General features: G+C 47.0%; 1 protein-coding gene across 1 annotated transcript in view; it reads right to left on the bottom strand.

Annotated features, from left to right (window-relative positions):
* OGFOD1 (2-oxoglutarate and iron dependent oxygenase domain containing 1) overlaps positions 1-22963 on the bottom strand; it is a 214463-nt gene that overhangs the window by 98368 nt on the left and 93132 nt on the right. The window contains exon 8 of the mRNA XM_078671565.1: positions 386-499. Within this exon, the coding sequence (XP_078527691.1) occupies positions 386-499 (114 nt within the window). The remainder of the gene's footprint in view (positions 1-385; positions 500-22963) is intronic.

Raw genomic sequence — 22963 nt, 5'->3', positions numbered from 1 at the left:
AAATACGCTCAGACTGAAATCATTTGAGGTGGATGCTACTCCCAAAGCCACCATAAATATCCATTTTATGTGTTACATTAGTAACGCTTTTAGGCAGTGTAGCAACTAGCTAACTTTTCCATCTGAAGTTCCTCAATGATTGTTTCTCACTTTCACAGACAAGGTTATTAGCGCAGTGAATTACAACTCCCTATCCATCAATATCATTGATGATCTTCAAAGATTTAGGAAAGCAACTAACATTTATCTATGAATACATAGATGCATTCTTTGTACTCTGTGCTTGTATGATTGCAGATTAAGCACCCAAAGCATACACTTGAATTTATTTCATCACTTTAATAGATTGGATAAAATAATGTAGAAGCGACACTGAAAGGCATACCTTAAGGAAGTCTTTCAGGAGAATCTCTGAACTTTCCTCAAACTCCTCTTGAACTCGAGCCTGAGATTCCACATCCAAATAGGTTGGATTGATCCACTCAAACAGAATTTCATGCTGAAGAGGAAAAATATTACAAAATCAAAGTAAACATGATGCATATTATAGCTGAAATGAAAATCCATACTTTAGATACAGTAACTTTTTGGATGCACATCCAAAATGTAACATCCTAGTTTGAAATATTAATTTCCTTCCTTTCCTCTCACCGTAGGAAACTGGGTCGTCCTTTTATTTTGCTCCAGGCACAACCCAGGCTACAATTACTCAATCCTTTAACTTTGCATGCCCCACCCTTTGACAACTGGCAGTACTGAGATGAAGACTGCATGCGCTTACACTGCCATTAACAGTCCACATTATGATAAACAGATGCCAACCTAGACAGTTCATTTTGATGTATCATTCCACCAAAAATGGATCTGTTTAGCACCTTGTGTAATCATGGATATTTTTATTTAACATTGTCAGGTGTGTAGATAAGATGTGTGAGAACCAAACACTTTTTTAAAGCAAATATTCACAAAACTACAAACTTTCTTCAGATTCCATGGATTTGAAGTCGTTCAGCAGACCAGTCCATCACAAAGGCAAAGGTCTGTGTTTGATGGTCTTGTCTGGACCACAATTTTCTTTTGAAGGGCAGCAACCAAAAGATCCCATGTTAGGAGGCAGCCAAGGTCCATGTTTAAGAAGCTGAACCCAAAACCCACTTGGTGGGTTTTGCACACAGGTACAACCAGCAGGAAACAAAGCTAGTGTCTGGTGGGCTGATCAGGCAAAACACCATAACTGAAAGAGGCTTCACCGTGCATGTACCCGACAGATCCACTATATTCTCATTTTTTAACAACGCAGTTTTAAAATATAGCTCCTTATAAAGTGACAGATTTTATTTAAATAATTTTTGCCAATTAAAAGTAAACACCTCAATTTTAGTGCACAAATAAATAAACATCAGCTTAACCAACAAACACCAGACCATCACAAAAACATAAATATCACCGTGATGGGACAGAGCACCTGGAGAATTTGCTGTAGATTTTACATGTTTTAAGTATTTTCTGAAAGAACAGGTCACTTGAAATGACCAATATTCCTCCTCTTCTCTATTATAACTCTGCCCCATTGGAACATTTTCTGTCTATTGGCCACAAAGGAGGCAATGTTCTTTTAAAAATCTTTTTTTCAGTTTAGATGTAGGATATACATAATGCCGAGTACTCTTAAACAACTGCACAGAATCCTCACTAACTCAGGAAATATTTTTATTATTTACCCATTTATTTTGTTATTTTATAGGTTATTTTGAAAAGTGCATGAAGACAAGCCATATCGCTCACATTCAATAGGAACCCTGTTCATATATAATTTCTTGTTGTTCTGTCTGGTACTGTCATTTCCAATTGATAGGATTGGCTAAACAGTTTGGTCTTCAGAAATTACTGTCCTGGCTTGGGGTGGGCTTTCCAGGGCTTTGGGCTTTCGCGTCTATCAATTTTCCTTGTGTTTCAATCAATTTGCAGGTAGTTTTTCCAGTAGCTGAACTAAGGTATACTTTGTGACTCACAGATGCTCATACTGTGGGCACTTAAAAAAAAAAAAAAAAAAAGCTTTCTGAACAGTGAAAAGAAGTCAGAGTGGGCTCCTGGCTTCCACCATGAACTAGTTGAGTGCTTTTAGCATGGCATGAGTAGAACGCAAACACATTTCATCTAGTTAAACTCCTGCTAGTTAGATTTGTACACACTGCAGCCTGTACGTTTGTTTTTTCCTAGACCTTTATATATCACTGTGGGTATGATGCTAGTGTCTGTGTTGAGCAGGTGCTGATTTAATGTGCAGATTAATTCATTGTTTTTCATTGCCTTGTAGCTAGTTCCACTCCACAGACTGAAAGGTCGGATTGATCGAATTCATATGCCAAGGCCACGTCTGCTAAGTATGACTGCCTCTAGGTGTACCTTTGGTTGAGAACGAGTACTACATGGTGCAAAAAGGGCCTTGATTTAGGGTATAAGTCTGATTCAATGTTGGGCTCATTTAAACTTTGGAAGAGGGGCTGCTTGTGGTTGCCATTAGGAGCTGAGGACTTAGTGATTGTAATATATCATCTTCCTCAACTTTTATTGAGTGTCTGAGCTTCTTGCGTTTTGGGCAAACTCTGAATTTTAGATCTCTGCATTCAAGCTCCTAATATTCATTGGGGGTGTGTGGCTAACCGTAGAGCATGGCGGAAGCGTTCTAGCTGAGCTCCGGGCCGGGCCCTGAATCCTGCCATTAGCTACGCCATTGCAAGGCCATCCAGCTGCCCAACCTGCCTGGCTTGCTGCCTGTGGCCCCGTGCGACACTGTGGGTGCACAAAGAAATTTGTGGCTGGCGAAGATATTGGCATTTGCTGAGGCGACGTCACCACTACAGCTCATACCACGAGGGTCGAGGCCGCCGAGACTTGCCGGCTCTGGCCGCAACTACGCCGAAGGGACTAACACGAGCACGGTACGCTGTTGCATCGCTATTGCACGCACTGCACCCCCGCGGCTGCTGTAGACGATTGCCCGGGCGGTGTATTATATGTGGAGAGAGCGACTTAGCCGAGGGATCCCACCAGCGGCCACTGGGCCAGAGCCACCCTGGCAGAGAGCTGTGGGGAAAATCCCACCCTGAATGGCTGATCCTGTGACTTGGTTTGCAGCTTCCGACTGGTCTTGGCTTGGTGAGCAATACGAGAGGGCTACTGGGGATTTACTGCCCACCTAAACCTGGGGGTGGCCTGGGCGGCGTTATCGCCTGGGGTACGGGGATGCACATTGGGGTAAAGCTGCCTGCGCTGTGAGGCCCACTGGTGCGGCGGCGGTCGGAGCGGGTGCCGACCCACGACCGCCGGAGCGATGAAACGAGCACTGCCCATGTGCCTGGGGTGAGGTTCCGCACTGTGGCACAGCGATAACCGGCCTCATCCAACTGGACCCCAGGAGAAAGTGAGTAACGGACCACTTAGGCCGCGCTGAGCCCCTGATCGGATCTAGCCCTTCTGCACTGTGGCTCATTGCCCGGACTGTATTATACCCTACTACCCACTGGTGGACCTGAGCTGCCGGAGACCCCTGCCAGCTGTGGATGGTGTTGAATGAGAGTGGAGATACCCAGAAAGCACGGGACCTAGCACTGATGATCTCTTTGGGCATCAGACTGGCGTAGAAGGTACACAAAGCTAAACCATGGTGAGTGCGCAATTGTGGAATAGCAGTGCACTGTGCTACGGGCTACTATTCCACTCGCTACTGGGCCCCAACACACCTGGGGATGGGTCATACTAGAGGAAAACAACTAGAACCACTCACCTCCGGGGGACCTGATCACAATGAGCAGGACGGCGAAGCCCATTCCCCTAATCCGGACTGCATTCCGCCGACAGCTTTAGAGAACCCCACAGATAAACTGGACTTAATATTGCAAGAAGTTTGCGATTCCAGGAAGGCGACTGAACAACAAGTGAGCACCCTCACCACAGGGTTCATGCTCTCAAAAGCTGATCATGACAAAATGGCTGAGATGATGAAGAATAATAAATTGCTTCTCACCGAGGTGCTACCACTGCATAAGATTCATACAGCACAGATTGAACAACTACAGTGCCAATTTTCAGGCCTGCAGGACAGAGTGGATGACGCCGAAGGGCGGGCTTCGGCACAATAACGTGAGAATAGTGGGAATGCCGTAAAGTAGTGAAGGATGCAACCCAACCCAATTCATAGAACAGTGGCTGAGAAACACAATTGTGCTGGGGGGCCTCATCGATTTCTTCAGTGTGAAAAGGGCACACAGAATTCCATCGCAACCCCCGATCACTGGTGCACCGCCTATGCCAATAATAGCACGCATACTCAATTACAAAGATCTAGACACTTTACTACGATCCGCCAGAGAAAGAACCCCGATCCAATTAGAGAATAAACGGATCTCACTTTATCCGGATTTCACGCTAGCGGTACAGCGACACGGAGCCTCATTCCAAGAGGTTAAAAAGATGCTCAGAGTCCATAATTTGAAATATGGCCTCTTATTCCCAGCCCGTCTAAAAGTTATATATGAGCAGAAATCTCACTTCTTTGACAGTCCAGAGGAGGCAGCGGAGTGGATTGAGGTCACATTATCACCATATGCGTCACAAAGTTTGTCTCAACCCACCAAGCAGAAACCGCGGAAACCACAGAAGTCAGGGCACGACAAGTCCAACCAAAGGACGACGTTCCGTCCGGACGCGGAGGCAAGCCCATCGCCGGAGCAAATCATCGAAGGCCAGAAATCAGCAATACTAGCGGCAACAGCACTGGATGACCAAGACGCAATCTCTATGGCTGTCTCAATCGAATCCTCTGTGGACACCAATTTACAATCGGACTCCGAGAATAGTGTGACTCTCTTCCCTTCTATTACCCCACAGACGGTGAATGACTACTTGGGATGATATACTTGGTCTGTGAATGCAGAGGCCTGGGGCTCCATCTGAAGGTAGACCATACGCTACATAATGTGCATATTGACCTAGCAGTGTTATTTCATGGTATTAGATAGGGCCCGAGCTTGGCCAGCTGTGCTGGCAGTTCGGTGTGTTGCACCCATCCACTCACAGCAAACCATGGTTTCCACCTCCCCCATTGCAACTGCACAACCATATAAGTTGTTTGAGGTTCAATTTCTTCTTATAGTTTGGTCCTTCATCGTTCTGAGGGGGAACCTTGTTTTGGGTATTGTATGGGGATTTTATAAGGCAGTCTGACTCGTGGGTAACTCCCCCAACTGTCATACGTGCCAGATAAGGACAAGTCCAAAACCATAAAACCTACAAACAAATGGCTACACCAGGAAAGTACACGTTCATGACTTGGATTGATAGGGGAAAGGGGTCTGTACATAAATGGCATAGGATATATGCCCAATTAAATAGGAGCAAGGCCCACATTGTACTAATGCAAGAGACGCATCTTACTAACTCTGAAGCTACTAAGTTATGGAAAAAGTGGTGGGAACAGCTATTTTGTAGATCCTATTCAGCATTTGCGAGGGGGGCAGCCATATGGATTAGGAACTGCACTCCTTTCACTGTTCTATATCAAAGAATAGATACTAACAGCAGATAGTTATTGCTCCATGGCACACTGGACGGGGAATATTTAGTGATTGGTAGTATGTACGCCCCTAACACAGAACAGGATACATTTTTAGGGACCCTTAACATGGTCATAGCTGGCTGGGGTGGATAGCCCTGGATCCTGGGAGGGGACTTCGACGCAGTATTGGACATAGAATTTGACCGCTCCCACCCACCACTACACAGGACCAGCAGTAAGAAACAAGCTGAGACCATACATGGCTGGGCCGAGGTCTGGGAATTATTTGATGTGTGGAGCATACAAAACCCGACTTGCCGGGAATACTTGTTTTATTGTCCCCCTGCATATGTTACATACACAAATTGATTGGGCATTTTGTTCCTTGCTCCTCATTGCAAAATTCACCCACACTACTTATCTTGAGAAAACACTTTCAGATCACATTCCTTTGGAGGCAACGCTCTCCTGGGGGAACATTCCCACACCAGTGCCTACATGGAGACTGCAGCCCCTGCTTTTAGAAGACCCCGTATTCAGCACCACCCTCTCCACTGCTATATCCAATTATTTCATAGAAAATACAGACACTGCAAGTTCACGGCAGAGGGAATGGGAGGCCTTTAAGATGGTCATTAGAGGGGTAGCCATTAGCACAAGTGTGGGTGCCCGTCTCACGGTAGATAGAGAGCTGCGGGAACTAGAAGGGCCATAAGGCAGACTTGAATAGGCAGCAACCTCGGATGCCACAAACGAGGCGACCCTGCGAGAAGCTCATATCAAGCATTCAGAACTCCTAGAACAGCTACGGATTATTGACTATCGCACCTACACACAAAGACAACATGCGGAGGCAGGTAGGGCGGGTGCCCTCCTGGCTAGTATTATAAGGGATGCACCATCCTCTAACCCCAACCAAGAGATTACCACATTAGAGAGAACCACAGTCAACACACAAATGGACATAAAAACGTCCTTTAGGAGATATTATGAAACACTGTACACACCACCTAGGGAGCTTAAGGAGGATGACTTTATAACATTCCTCGATGGGCTAGAACTCCCCCAGCTACTAGAAGCACATAAAAAGAGCTGGCAGAACCCCTTACAAAAGCTGAAATTAAACTAGCAATTAAAGATCTCTGAAGAAACAAAACCCCGAGACTGGATGGGCTACTGGTAGAGTTTTACGAGACGTTCTCTACATTATTAGTTCCCAAACTAGAACTTTTATACCAGGCAGCCCTGGACACAGGATCCCTCCCCCCCACTTCAAGGCAGGCACTTGTTACATCTCTCCTGAAGTCCGGCAGGAACCCTATGGACATGTCAGGATACCGTCCCCTTTCATTATTGAATACAGACTGCAACATTTGGAGCATAGTAGACTACTTCACCATTTACCGCAGTTGATACACATAGACGAATGCAGCTTTGTACCAGGCCGTGCGATCTCCCTCAACATCAGACAATTGCATCAGCTACGAACCTCCATATGGGCGGACAGCCTCGGAGCGGGCTGTATCTCTGGACCTAAGGCAAGCATTTGACACACTGAACTGGAGTTATATGCTACAAGCCCTTTCACAATTTGGGATACCACGAGAGTATGTGAGATGGGTTACCTTATTATACACAGAACCCTTGGCACGCGCCCTCACCGGAGCCCACAATTCACAGGCCTACCAGGTTGCCCGGGGCACACTTCAGGGCTGCTCATTATCCACCCTGTTGTTTCTATTACAGCTCAAACCTTTAGCGATTAGGATACAGATGGTTGAAGCAGAAAGGGTTATTAAGATAGGAAATATCACCCAAACCCTCTCCGCCTACGCGATGACATTATTCTTTACCTTAACAACCTGCAGAGTGACCACGAACCCATCCCAACAGTGTTTCATCAATTCCAAGTTCTCTCAGGCCTATCCATCAACAACTCCAAGTTGTACACCTACTATTTCCATGATACGGCGCGGCTTGAACCAGTCCACTTTGGCCTCTGAAAATTCCCTGTTGCGCCTGTCACATTCAAATACCTTGGCATACACATTTATAGGGATGCATGGGATCTGCTGGACGGTAATCTGGCCCGTGCCATTACAACACTCAAAACCCAAATCACATTCTGGTCCTCCCTGCAGATGTCCGTGGCGGAAAGAGAGGCTAAGTCCGAAATGGTCATGCTCCTTAGACTGCTATATTCTTTTGCTAATTTACCAATAATGATTCCAGCACACCCTTTCAAAACTTCAAATACACTCTTATTGGGTAAGGGTCGCAGGAGAGTTGGGCTCTCAAAAATACAGCTGAATACAATGGGGGGGTCTGGGTGTCCCAGATTTCAAGGCATACTGTTATGCGAGCCAACTCCAGTGGCTCTCCGACTGGATCTACAGGCTATATGGAGGACGCAACGAACTTGGGAATGTGGAGCCCTCCATACCCTGTTATTACCTAGAGGAAGACCCCTGACAGCGGCTCTACACTGTTAAAGGTGGCCCTCTCGTTCTGGAAAAAAGCTCTCCAATACACTAATAGTTTACTATCCTATGCCCCTAATGTTCTATTGTTAGGAACCCCCACACCATCCAGAATAGTCATGCCTGGATGCATTTCCAAATCATCTCGCGAGGGAGTGAATACTGTTGGGATGCTATTTATAGACAACATGTTAATGGACCACGAGAATTTTGTTCGGGAACAAGGAGTCCTGAATTCCCTATACATTCTACACGCTAGCATCAGCAGATAGGTTAAAGGTACTTGGGCACCAGATGGTAAGGAGCCTCCCATGCATGACTTAGTACACACACTATACCTCATGGGCAATGGAGGGCACTTAACCAGGGGGCTGTACAGAGGTATCCGTTCCCATGCGGCAATTCCACTCCAAGCGCTCAGAGAAAAATGAAACTGGGATTTAGGCAGAGAAATAACAGATAAGGAATGGGAACAAATGCTGGAACTCCCCAAGAAAGTATCCCGCAATCCCAAATTTTAAACTATCCAATATATGGGGTTACATATGGCTTATTTGACTCCGCACCGATTAAGAAAGATGTTTCCGGAAATGGTGGACCAATGTCCCCGTGCCACATACAAAACGCTGATTCTTACACATGTTATGGGCATGCCCACTATTGGTTTCCTTCTGGGCAAGTGTGTTTAAAATACTACGTGGTGCGGCGCCTGTAGCGGGGCGAGACACAGTCGAATACTGCACTTTAGGATTATGCAATAGATGCAAGAAGCAAGGAGTACAATACTTGTTCGCAAACCTGGCCTTGATCCTGGCGAACGGTCAATTACGATGCAATGGAAATCTGCACTGCCCCCTGCGGCTCTAGCCTGGCATAATGAAGTAGTCAGATGGGGCAGGGCTGAAAGTATGGAAGTTAGGAGGGAGGTAAATAGAGGCCTACAAAAGAATCCTATTTCTTTTGAGTGGGATGCAATGTCGGAACTGTTTATTTACATTGAAACGTCATTGCACTGTGACTCTGTAATTTAATTAGTCTTCCTATCAAACTCATGAGCATAATTGAATAACAGACCCCTTTTGAAACAAACAAAGCTGGGTTATGTACACTTAGAAACTTGGTACCTGGAACGATATGCCTGAGAAAGACTTATCTGCTGATTGATGGTCTATGTTAATAATGTTGTGAGTCTGGGGTAGGGAGGGAGTGGGATCTTTAAATTAATGTGTTTAGGGAGGCAGGAAGGTATTCATTTGCTGGCATAGAATTATTAACATTGCTTAGATAGAAATCACCGCAACAGTATGTTACCATATGATATCACTGTCAAGTATACACCTGTTAGTGGAACTATGCAAGCGGTAATGATTCTTCTGTAACTGAGATATGTTGCTTTTATATGATCCTGGAAATGTAACATTCAATTCCATCTTTGTTTGTTATCTTTGTAAATCAATAAAAATATGTTTAAAAATGTAGGTTAGATGGTGTGTGTATATATTTCACAAGTTATTGTTGGATTTGGTAATGCCGATTGATGCAATGACTCTAGTCAGGTCAGTGTTGGTTACTCTGTGCTTGCTTGGAGGGGTTTGGGAACCTGTCTTTCGGTTGCTTTCTCCGTGCATACTACTAGATTCTTTTGTTGCAGTACTTTTATTTCTCTGCCTGCTCCGATTCCGTAAGTATGTAGAGCCCCAAACTTACTTGGAAACCTGCAGGAACTCCGGTGACGGTTACATAACTTGTTCAACAGTTCAGTAAGGGTTTATCAGGGTACAAATCTTCCCTCAAATAATACCTCTTGCAATTCCAGCAAACTGTGAAGTTGCTGCATGCCAAATACATCTCAAACTGCACCCTTTCAATGGGCTTCTTCCCTCCAACTGGATCGCCATCTAAACTTTGTGATCCATTATTTATTTATTTCGAAAATCTTTTTTACTGAGAATACAATAATTTGTACAGCAGCAATATACCAGAGCAGCCATGTGCACAAACAGATTAAGTAACATAGTGAATTAAATTTACTACTATCAATGCCGATTCCCCCATCCAGCCCCACTGCTGTGTTCAAAGGCAGCTGTTTTCGGGGCAACTCTGCCTAGAGGGGTGGCGGGGATGATGCAAATGCTTACTCTTATAACCGTTTCATTTGCCCCAGATCTGTTCCCATTTCTTAGGGTAGCCCATGCCTTCATAAACTACTTTCTCAGTCACCATGCAAATCTTTCTCCCTATCTCTGAGGGCTGGTGCTGATGTTGTCCCCCACTGTCGGGCAACATTGTTGTTTAGCTATCAGCATCCCCAAAGTTAACCAGGCTTGCTCTTTATGCCTTCGGTCAGTAGCGTCTTATATATTATGGAGACACCACTTGGGTGAGAGTAGCAAGTTCACCCCACACACCTCCTGCATATGTTGTGTGATAGATTCCCAATAGGGTTTCACCGCTGGACACTCCCATAGTAAATGATAACAAGCATTGGCATAGCCAATAGGTCTCGCCTCTGGGACCTTATAAGTGTTTAGTTATCCAGCACAATATCATTGGTTCAACAATATCAAGTGTTGCATGGCTAAACACTTATAAGGTCCCAAAGGCAAGACCTATTGGCTATACCAATCCTGGTTTGTTTTGAGAATCTGGTCACCCTAGCCGGACAGTACAGGGCTCAAATCCTACCCATGAACCTGGGAAACAAATACTACCAAAGGCCAAGGGGGGAGTGGAGGCCTCCGACTGAATGGAGAGACAATGGCGGTCATGTAGAGTTAGGCGGAATGTGTACATTAGCCATAAAACCGTATATGCACTATTTTTCCAAACAAGTGGTTCCGCTGCACGAATTAGAGGTGGGAAACAGTTGGGCTTCTGCCGGTTACTCCTCACCCTCCTCCACTGGCGGAAACCTTTGACCCGGCAGTCTGTTCGCTACAGGTCGGTGGGGTCATAGCAGCGGTCGCCACGCCCTCTTTAGGTGTGGTGACCGTCACTCGCTTTCTCTACACATAATGGCACAGAGCCCACCAAGTCACAGCCACTGTTATTTTTTGTCCTCCAAGAATAAACTCTTGCTATGAGAGTTTGGTCTTAAAAAGCGAATGCGTTTCCAAGTGGGCGCATTAAACATTCGGCCGGCTCAGTAAAGGACCTGTGACTGTTCTGCATTGTAAGTACAGAGATGCCCTCCAAGTAGGCATGGGTGGGCAGTCGTCCGCCAGGGAACGCGAAACCACAGCCTCCGCGTGACATGATGGGCCGACGGATGTCCATTCACTCTCAAACAAGGTCCCGGCTTTGGCATTAAGCAGAAAAAGCATAACACTTTATCACTGCATTTTACAATAGAATTGTAGTGCAAGAGCGACTAACAAACTGGGAGCCAAAAATGGTTCTCACTTTAATGAAACTACATGACGTCAGCACTTTGGAGACATATGTCACAGAGGTGGGATCTCGGTCTTGGTGTGTACAGAGGCAAGTACCACTTCCAACCAAACATTGGTGTTGTCCACATATCAAGTGCCCCTGGGGTGTTCATCCTCCCTCCCTTAACATGCTGCTCCTTATGTTTAAATACACAGTACGTTTTATATTTAAAAAGCACAGCCTTCCTCTCCCGTGCACGCCATGTTTATCACCTTCACCTCCGCCCTACAAGAAGCATATTTAAATGGCTTTGCATTGTTTTTAAAATTTCCTTCAATAAGTAGATCCGCCGCTGCTACGAGTTTTTGAGGTTTTTTGCAGTGTGTCATGCGCATGTCTTGGTTTGCTACTGTTTTACTTTGCTCTAAGTTTGTTCCCTTAAAAGAAAGCAAGCTGAGAAAGGGAACATCTGAATAGGCGCTCAGCTGTCTGAGGCTGTGCAACCCAAGGGCCTCTGGCTATTGTCACCTGGCTTCATTAAGCCATTCTCACAACAGTGACTGCAGTGCATTAGCTTAACTTCGTTAAAATCACTCTACATGATGCTGTCTTTTATCGTCCCAGTGCCGCAATGAAAATAGGACTGCTGTTCCTAGCTAAGAAAATGCGTTCCTGGTTGTTAAGCACCTTAGCCTGGACGGACTTAAGACATGCCTCTTTAATCCCCCTCCCAGCGGTTGTTGAACTAGTGGGATAGAAAAACAAGGGCGCGCGCCCGCCTTGCGCGGCAGCAGGGAGAGAGGAGGGGGCCTGTGCCGGTTTCTCTTGCGGGAGCGAGCAGGAAACATCTGTTTGTAATTATTAACAGATTGTTCCTGCTCGCTCCTGCAAGAGAATCGCCAAACGTGCACGCATTGCCATTGGAGGCAATGCAACGAGTGCACGTTTTTGGCTCAAAAGGCGAATCGATGGCTAAAGATCTCCTTCCTATGCAAAGCATGTGCGCTGCGTGGGCGAGACCTAAAAAGTACACGCTTGCCCGCACATTCTGCGACAGTTAGAGTCTAATCCCTTGCCCATCTTGATTAATGTTTTGCAGGAGAGGTAAGACCTATGGAAAATTCTGATTTGGATTAATCTGTGCCTTGATGACATGGCAGCCCCTTTTGGGAAAGCAAGGGCCTCCAACCAATCTTCTTCCTCCAGTTCCCCAAGATTTGTGTTCCCGTGTTCCTGGAGACGTAGGAGAGGGTCAGGGGAGTTACTGATTAGTTTTTGGTAGGTCAGGGAGATCACCCTACGGTCATATGGCCCGTTAGGAGTCTGTCTTCTAATGGGGATGCTTCTGGGAGGTCGCCGCCCTGTTGAATTGCTGCTAGTAGGTAATCTCGTATTTGCAGATATATAAATGTTTCTGTGGCAGATAGGTCATATTTCTGATGCAGGCCTGGGAATGGGTTGACCTCTCCCTAAGACCATAGGTCCCCCAAACCTAGAAATTCCTATGATGTCCCATCTATCAAAGCCAGGGCAGCTACGTAGAATAACCCCCCCCCCCCCGGGCTCCCAGAAGCGAGGGAGAGCCCTGGGGAGCGAGCGAGGATAGCGGAGGGAGAGAGCCCCAAGGAGCGGGAGCTCTCCTGCTGCCGGGGCAGGAAGACCCGGTGAGTGCCTACAAGAAGCGAGGGGGGCGCCGGGGCACATTGCCGGTGCCCGCCCCCACCCCCAGTGGTGCAGGCTTCCTTCTGGCTGCATTGTCCAGGGTAGAGCAGGCAGCGGGCCGCTCCCCTAGCGAGGCCCCATTGTAGTAGAGCCCACGAGAGGCTCAAGGCGGCATTTTGTATTTAGAGCCCACAAGGGCTCCGGGGGCATTTCAGTGAGCTCGAGCCCCCAAAGGGGGGAGCTCCAACGACGGGCCGCCTGTTCATTTAGAGCCGCAGAGGCTCTTGATGGCATAATTTCCTTTCGAGTCCCCCGAGAGGAACTCCGACGATTTGGGGGCATTTTGGGTGGTAGAGCGGCCCCGGCAGGCAGCAGACCGCTCCCCCCATACTGGGCCTTCTTTCTTCAGAGCCCGAGGCTCCCCGCCCGCATTGTTGTTAGAGCCCACGAGGCGCCATCGGGGGCATTTTATCTACAGAGCCTGCCAGGCTCCCTGCTACAGCTGCCCAGCACTTAGTGGGCAGTTGCTCCGTTTAGGCCCCCCTGCTATTTTGGGACACAGGGCGTTTCAGCCCCAGAGAGGCCAGTTTGCCTGGGGACAGCTATATGTTTTGGCCTATGTGATTCATGCGCAATTCTGCTTTCCCTACACCGCTGAATGTAGGTTTATGCATCATGTGTTTTTCCCTACACCTCTGAATGGGTTGTGATGCATCATGTGTAATGTTTTTATGCCCTACACCCCTAATTGTAGTGTGATGCTTAGGTGGTTGTTCTTCCTAATATAGCTATACTAGTGAGTTCCTGGTTCCCTGCGTAATATTTTCCCAAGGTGGTTAGGGTTGCGTAGGTGGTACTTACCTGTTACCAGTGGTTACTGGTTGTGTACTCTATTTTCTATTTTGTGCTACAGTGAGTATTATTCTATGATCTACAAAGTGCTAATTCGAACAAGTATCCTAGTTCTAAAAGTGCTTATTCCTGACAGTGACCCATGTGGCCCTGTCCTGTACATACATCCCCTGTAAATTCTGCCCGTGCCTGTTAGCACATTGTAAAGTGTGTGTTTTTATCTAATGTGTTTGGTATAATACAAAGGCTATTTGTATATATAACCTTGTGTGGAGTTTCCTTTGTGGTGGGCCTTGGGTGTTGTTGCTGGGTGCGCGCGCAAACACTTACTTACATAGCCTCCGGGATAAGCCTTACTGCTCGCGCCACGTTGCCTAGAGGGTGAGCAGGGGTTATCTTTGGCGTGTAACTCCCTTGCCCTGACTAGAGTGGTGGTTTCTGCCTGGCTTTGGCGCAAGCCTCAGCCAACTGGAAATACCATTTCTAACAATATACATATATATATTGTGGGTTTGGACCGATTTATTGTGTAGCCGGAGTATTTGCCAAAGTTAGTAAAAATATAAAATGGAGGAATGTGGTGCTGAGACATATAATAGCACGTTGCTTGCATATAGGGCTATCTTGCACTCCCAGACCTCTGTCCAACGAAGTCTCCGTATCAACGGGTCTCCCCTTACCCAAGTCACCAGCGGCTCAAGAATTAAAGCAACGATTAGTGGTGACAGGGGACAACCCTGTATGGTTCCACGTCTGAGCGGTAATGGTAACAAAGCTTGCCCATTCACCACCACTTGCCCTAAGGGCTCCGCGTAAAGCAGTCGAGAATTTTGGACCAAATCCCAATCATTCCAGGACTGCAAAAAGGTAAGGTCATTTGACAGTGTTGAAGGCCATACAGACGTCGCGGAACAATATCACTGCTTCTTCGCATATTGTATCTACCCTACCAAGCACTCCGTGGAGTAGGCACAGGTTGAGCGCCAAATTTCACCCCAGCATAAAGCTGGACTGGTTCAGATGTAAACTAATTTGGAAATGATTTGAATTAGTCAAGACACCAGTAGTTTCCCAGGATCTGGCCTCAGCGTTTGAGCAGTGAAAAGGAGGTAGGAGGTGCATTTCTACGCCGGCTTGCCTTCTTTGTGAATCATTGCTTATGTGATCCATTATTGAAGCCCTCTGGAGTCCAGAGTTCACCTCTACAATTGGGTGTGGTTTCACTTCACTGGCAAATACAACTTTAAAAGCCCACTCAGGCAGAAGCCTTGACCCCAGCCATTAAGAGGTACCTTTGAAGTGTGCTGCTACTCTCAAGAGTCTCCTCTCTACAGTCTCAATTCTAGAACTCACCTTCCTATGTCACCCAATCAAAGGCCTCAAGTTTTTTAGGTTGCATCTCAACACAATGCCAGCCTCTCTTACATGGTAGATTTTTTTTTTTTTTTAAATCTCTTTATTGAACAAACTAGCAGCCCGTCCCGACGTTGTCCGGGTATGAATTGCTGCCGGCCAGTAGTATATTGTTTTGTAGGATTTCGTTTTGATAGCATTTCTTATCTGTGACAGGCCTGTGAAATGCTCCGATTCACAGTGCACTGCTGATGCACTTAAGAGTGCGCGTTCAGTAGTGTGTGAACTCGAGTTTCCCTACTTTATTTTTCCTTGCAATATTATATAGCGCGAACTCGACAACATGGCATGAGCACAATTTACATTACAGAAGAACACATTAATTTGTGGTAGGCACGGGGAGACAAAGCGATTTGCCTGGAATCACAGGATGTTGAGCTGATGCCGAGATTCGAACGTAGCTCCCCAGCTCTAAAGTTCGCAATTCTAGAACTTGTGGCGGGAGGTGTGTCTAAAAGTGTATGTCGGTGCTGGCCATCAATGAGAGAGACCTGTGCATTTTTCAAATCGGTGGTGAAAAAATATGAGTATGTTGCTGGAGATGTGGGCCGCCCTGCCACCAATGTGCTTATCGGGGGAGGGTAAACACCCATTTTCCGCAACTTTCTTTCCGCATACCATCACTCCGCATACTTTCATTACGAAAGTACCATGACTCCGCAATGCCATTATAACGCATGGCATTACATTTTATATGCTTTTACCACGCATACATTTACAACGAAATTTGTTGTAAATGCATGAATGGTAAAAGCATGTTTTTTTTTTAATGTTTGGATAAGGTAAGTGTGGGTATAGGGGTATATGTTTTGGGGTACTGAGGTATATGTTTTGGGGTGTTTGGGTATTTTAAGGGTTCAGATATAGTTTTGGGTTATGGGGTACAGGGGTAGTTTTAGGGTTTAGGGATAGGTATGGGTTTTGGGGTACCAGGGGTATTTTTAGGGTTCAGGGCTAGGTTTGGGTTTTGGGGTATAGGAGTATTTTTAGGGTTAAGGGGTAGGTTTGGGTTTTGGGGTACAGGGGTATTTTAAGGGTTCAGGGCTAGGTTTGGGTTTTGAGGTACAGGGGTATTTTTAGGGTTCAGGGCTAGGTTTGGGTTTTGGGGTACAGGAGTATTTTAGGGTTATGGGGTAGGTTTGGGTTTTGGGGTACAGGGTTATTTTTATGGTTCAGGGCTAGGTTTGGGTTTTGGGGTACAGGGGTATTTTAAGGGTTCTGGGCTAGGTTTGGGTTTTGGGGTACAGGGGTATTTTAGGGTTCAGGGGTAGGTTTGGGTGTTGGGGTACAGGGGTATTTTTAGGGTTCAGGGCTAGGTTTGGGTTTTGGGGTACAGGGGTATTTTTAGGGTTCAGGGGTAGGTTTGGGTTTTGAGGTACAGGGGTATTTATAGGGTTCAGGGCTAGGTATGGGTTTTGGGGTACAGAGGTATTTTTAGGGTTTAGGGATAGGTTTGGGTTTTGGGGTACAGGGGTATTTTAAGGGTTCTGGGCTAGGTTTGGGTTTTGAGGTACAGGGGTATTTTAGGGTTCAGGAATAGGTTTGGGTTTTGGGGTACAGGGGTATTTTTAGGGTTCAGATATAGTTTTGGGGTATGGGGTACAGGGGTAGTTTTAGGGTTTAGGGCTAGGTTGGGTTTTGGGGTATAGGGGTATTTTTAGGGTTAAGGGGTAGGTTTGGGTTTTGGGTACAGGGATATTTTAAGGGTTCAGGGCTAGGTTTGGGTTTTGGGGTACAGGGGTATTTTTAGGGTTCAGGGCTAGGTTTGGGTTTTGGGGTACAGGGGTATTTTAGGGTTATGGGGTAGGTTTGGGTTTTGGGGTACAGGGTTATTTTATGGTTCAGGGCTAGGTTTGGGTTTTGGGGTACAGGGGCATTTTAAGGGTTCTGGGCTAGGTTTGGGTTTTGGGGTACAGGGGTATTTTAGGGTTCAGGGGTAGGTTTGGGTTACAGAGGTATTTTTAGGGTTTAGGGATAGGTTTGGGTTTTGGGGTACAGGGTATATTTATAGGGTTAAGATGGGTTAGTGTTTAAGGGTGTTGGGGTATTTTGAGTAAGGGGGGTTAAGATTTTGGGGTGCAGGGGTATTTAAAGGTAGCAGGGTGGACACCCGGAGCTGGAATGTACAGAACCTGGGAAGAAAAAACAATGAAATATTGGGCACAACGCTCGCTTTTTTTCCCCGTAATCCCGCGCCCCGCACACGCCCCCAGCACACGCCCACAGCACACAATATGAAACATGGCATGAAGGGCGGAACGTACCACACGCCCCCAGCGTTTTGTCACGCCCCCAGCACACGCCCACAGCAGAACGCAGACACGCCCACAAGGGACTACTTTGCTGGCACGGTTCTTTTACCTTTTAAATGTATATGGTGGGCGTATGCATAGCCTATGTCCTTCTGCTGCAACTGCCCTTTCCAACGCTGTATTGGGTGTTGTGATTGGTGCTGTGGTTCCTGAGATTACCCGCCTCAAAGGTTTGGGCTCTCTATTTATTATATTAGTATAGATATAGATAAGCAATCCGCTCTTTCGTGTACAAGAGTCATGCAAATAGATGATAAGCAACAGTTGGAGCAATATCTGGAAAACAAACAGTCGTGCAGAGGGATTTCGGACGCTATATATGCTACATTGCAATTTTGCTCTTAACAAACCATAAATATAATAATGTAATGCAAACAAAAACAAATAAATATACAATAATAAAAAAAATTTTAAAAAACAATCCTATGTGCAAGTTTGCGAGATCGAGATAGCAGAGCAATAAGTACATCAAATGTCTCAAGAATAGGACGGTCATTTGACAAGGGCAAACACCATTACATTTTTGTATCAGGCAGGGTCGCAGTGAGCACTAAGTGAAAAGAAACATCTTTCTACAGGACTACAGTCCCAGTACAGGTCATCTTATGAAACACCCATGCAATCCGTGAGTACACCAAACAACTTGGCCTGAAGTGAAGTGCTAACGTATCTGTCACAATAATAGTAGTGTACTCGGCCACAGTGCAGCCATGCAAGCCAATATAGCCCACCCCCTCCGGTACAATGGAGTTAATCGATTGAGACTGTTTTTCCTGAGTGAGTTTTGCAATATACGTGCGATAAGGCCCCCATATGTCCACTGGTCGGGAAGCAGACGGTATCTGATCGGAGTATTCCACACTGTTAACATTGCAGTAGGCCATGCTGCGAAGCCAGGCTTGAGCGCTGGGAGTGCGTCTAGCGCACCAGAGCAGTGCTATCTCTCTTTTTGCTAATAGAAAGCCAATGGCCGCCAATTTGCGGGAAGAACGTGGGAAATTGATGACATAGCCCAGTAGCGCTATTTCAGGAGTGGGTAGCAACTCCAAGTCCAATATGTCACCCAAAATACGGTGTACCTGAAGCCAGTAGTCATGCAAAAGCGGGCACGTCCAGGAAAGATGGGCGAAATCAGCCTGTGGGGCTCGACATTTAGGGCAACAATGTGGCCTGCTAGCGTCGATCTTATGAGCAAGAGCAGGAGTATGATACATCCGTCTCAAAAACTTAAAGTGTATAAGCTTATGTCTGCCAATAATGGACACGTCCCTAGTGGCCGCACAGCACGCCGCCCATTGGTCGTCAGTTATCTGGTTACCCAGATGGCCCTACCATGCGGCGCGCACCGCAGTGTCCGAGGAAGGAAGCGAGGCTAGACATAGTTTGCATAGTTTAGAGACTGCATGCGATCCCGGCTTACTCTGTATTATGAATGTGAGTATGGTAGCATCCTCAGGGGGAAGTGGAAACGTGCGAAACTCAGCATGGATCTGAGTCTAGTCAGACGCTGATCTTCTGTCATGGAGAAAACATGGCCTTCCAGGAAGAAGTGCCCGACCGTGTCTAGTTGGCAGTGGCGGCTGGTTACATTTGAAAGTGGTAGGGCGTAAATGTTCAGGATGAATGACTGGTAGCGAATGACATGGTTTCTGTACTCCGAGTGTATACTAATAAATAGAAACGTATTTCATCGCCGTGCAGCTTGCAAATATTGAATGTGCATTATTTATCATAATTAGATCGTTATTTTCTCTTTCATAGGTGATTAATATTTACTGCCTGGTCTTAGAATGTGCAGAAATTGTTTCACGGAGGAGTATTTGTTTCTCTGATATTTTGCAGTGAATGGGATCCCTTTTGGCACAGTTCTGATTAGCACCCATGATTTAAGCATAGGAGAGTCGTTAAAAAATGCATGGGTGTAATGGCGGCACTTGGGGTTTCGATTAGTTCGCGCTACAGAAGGGGATTGTCGACTCTACGCGCTTCCCACCTGCTGCCAGGCCGCACAGCGCGCGCGGCGGCAGGCCTGCATGAGGCAGGTGAATCGAGCGCCGAACCACTTTCACAGCCCAGAAAGCGTGACATTCCTTGTTACCAGCGGGAGGAAAGGCTAATTGAGAAGTGTGTATAAAGGCTGTAATGAGAGCCATTTACATGTATTGATTAGAAGCCGGGCCACCAGCTCTCATTTACCAGCAGCTGTGAAATCTTTCCTCACGCCGATTGGCAGGGCTCGTATTCCCGCTTCTCTAGTTCTTTATTGCTTTTTTTCTCCTCCTGAACCCCAATGCAGATCCACCAGCTGGAATGGCCCTGTAATTACTCCGACTCCTCCACCAGCTGCCGCGATTGCCAAACTGCTGGAGTGAAAAATTCCATCCCGCATTTCCGATTTTTTCACATTACCGCTGCATAATCACGAATAATTAACCCGGGTTAATACTTCAGGGAGCCATTTGCAAGTAAATTGATAAGCTGAGTGCTATGAAAGTCCACGAGGGCCAAAGGCTTTAGGCAGCGGCGCGCAGCAGCCGCGCAGGCGGCTGTTCTGTTCCGCGCATGATGCCCCAAGTTTACCTTAGTCTTGCTTTCAAAGGACGGGGTTTGCGCGGAGGTTTCATTATCAGGCCTGGTCCTGGAAGTGCCATTAAGGTGCGCCAGCGCCAGGAGACAACATGCCAGCTCCACTGCACACCCTCACCGCGCAAGCTAAGCAAAACACATGTTTGGCAAAAATAAATATAAAAAACTTACCTTGGCTTCCCGCGCTGACTCCCGACTCGAGTCCCGTCCCGAGACTGCAGACTCCCGCCGTCCTGAATTTAGAATGCCGCCGCTGCGTCTGACGTGGTCGTGTGGGCTCTCGTCGTCACTGAAGGCTGCAGGCAGCCTCCCTCCCCTCCATGGCAGCCGGCGCTGATTGGTTCGGCCGGCTGCCCTAACAGCGTCATTTTTCCTAGTCTGCATCCTGCAGAAATGAGAGTGGGAGGTGGCTTGGGGGGAGCGGCTTGCCCACTGTTGCTAATATTGTCTGTTTGGACAGCCTCTCAGGCTGTCCAAACAGTCAGTATTAACTACAGTGGGCAAGCCACTCCCCCAAGCCACTCCCCCCTGCCCTGAGGCTCGAGTAACAAGGAAGTTCTGTTCTGCTGACTGCTTTCTCGCCGTGCGAGAAGGGCAGGCAGAAATAAATGGTAGTTATAAATAAATAACTACCATTTGTTCCTGCCTTCTTCTCGCACGGTGAGAAAGCAGGGGGGGCGGCGCCCAAACGCCCCCATGGTAGAACCGCCGCTGTTAGTTGGTATTTGGATAACCTGCGCTGTACCACCGACTCGCCGGTGATAGGGAGCCAATGGGAATTAGGCAACGGAAGGGCGGGAGAGTATAATGTCTCAATTTGAAGTAGTCTGCGTAGTTTGTCCTAAGCCCAGCACGTGGTGGAGACTGTTTGTATATCTCGTGGGTCCCGGGGAAGCCCTCTGGGAAGGATGGACTTAAGGGGCACAGGTAGCACTAGGTCAGCCTCAGGTTTCAAATATAGAATTCTGGCGTCCAGGTGAAACCAGGAATATGCATACGAGCATTGTGCGACTAAATAATAAAGAAAAAAGTCGGGCACGCCGAAGCCACCTCGCTCATAAGGAAGCGTTAAGGTACGCAAGGACACTCGCGGATTTCTACCGCCCCATACTAAACGCAACAACAAAGAACGGAGTTGCGAAAAAAAATCTTGGTGAGAGGAATCGGGATATTGTTAAATAAATACAAAAACCGAGGAAGCACAATCATTTTAATTATGGCAATCCGGCCAGCCATGGACAAGGGTAGGCGAAGCCAGCGCTCCATATGGTCCTCCAAGAAATCCAGGGCATGCCCGTAATTTAAGCGAATAATGGACACCGTGTCAAGGTGGACATGAATTCCCAAATATTTCACGGAGTCCGTGTTCCACTCTAGTGGAAAAGCACACGGCCATTGTGAGGTGGAGGGGGTAAGCGGAAAAATAACAGATTTGTGCCAATTTATTCGAAGGCCTGAATATTCTCCAAAACGGGCTATTTCCAATAACAGAGGTTCCAGATTGGTCCGAGGCGTCCGGACATACAAAATCGTGTTGTCTGCGTATAGAGAGACGAGGAGAGGTCCAGTGCGAAACTGAAGCCCTCTGTGGAGGTGCTTCTCTTGAAAATGGCGAACCAGAGGGTCCATCGCGAGGATGAACAGCAGGGGGGATAAGGGGCATCCTTGTCGGGTGCCACGCGAAAGTGTAAAGCTTTCAGAGATGGTGCCATTTAAATGCAGCCGGGCAGTAGGCGCCGTATATAGTAACTCAACTGTAGCCACAAACATCTCCGGCATGCCCATTCGCCTCATGACCGATAAAAAAAGGGCCACTCCAGCGTGTCGAACGCTTTCTCCGCGTCCAAAAACACAGCTGCAGCTGGGGTAGAGGGGTCCATCCTATGCAACACAGAGAACAACGTCCTCAGATTAAAGGAGGTGGACCTGTGCGGAACGAATCCGGACTGAGCTGGTGAAATGATGGATTCCATTAATAGTGATAGGCGGATCGCGATAACTTTAGCCAAAATCTTGTAGTCCAAATTTAATAGGGACAGGGGCCTATAAGAGCCACATAAGGAGGAGTCACGGCCTGGTTTGGGAAGAAGAACAATTACCGCTTCCCGGAGCGTGGGTGGCAGAATGCCGGACACTAGAGCTTCTGCGTAGACCTCGACTAGCCGAGGTACAAGTTCCTCTTTATATTCTTTATAGAAATCAGCCGAGAAACCGTCAAGGCCCGGTGCCGAGGAGCCCTTCAATGAATCAATGGCTTCCACTATGGAATCTGGAGTGATGGGCGTGGCAAGGAATTCCTGCATGTGTTTCTCGAGGTATACCATGGCGATCTCATTCAAATAAGGGCCGGGGTCGCGCTGTCCCTCTGAAAGCGTGGATGTGTAGAGAGTTTTGTAGTATGACAAGAAAGTGCTGCATATATCGGGAGTGGAGTGGTGTCGTGTGCCCTGTGTGTCTACAATGTCAGTGATGTAGGCCGTCTGGTGAGGAGGACGGAGCAGTTGCGCAAGCAATTTGCCCGGCCTGTCACCTTCTCCATACTGATGTGCCGTATAATGTTTGCCCATAAACCGTAGCTCCCTGTCTGCAGTGTCTCGAAATTCCAATAGCAATTCCAGGCATTTGGCTTCCCTAGCCTCAGATGGGGTTGTAAGTATTTCCTTCTCTATCCTAGAGATGTCAGTTTCAATACGGGTTAAGGTGGAACGAATCTCCCGTAGAGTTCAGAC

Source organism: Lissotriton helveticus, chromosome 12 (genome assembly GCF_964261635.1).
Source record: "Lissotriton helveticus chromosome 12, aLisHel1.1, whole genome shotgun sequence".
NCBI lineage: Eukaryota > Metazoa > Chordata > Amphibia > Caudata > Salamandridae > Lissotriton > Lissotriton helveticus.
This window is presented reverse-complemented; position numbering and strand designations above follow the sequence as displayed.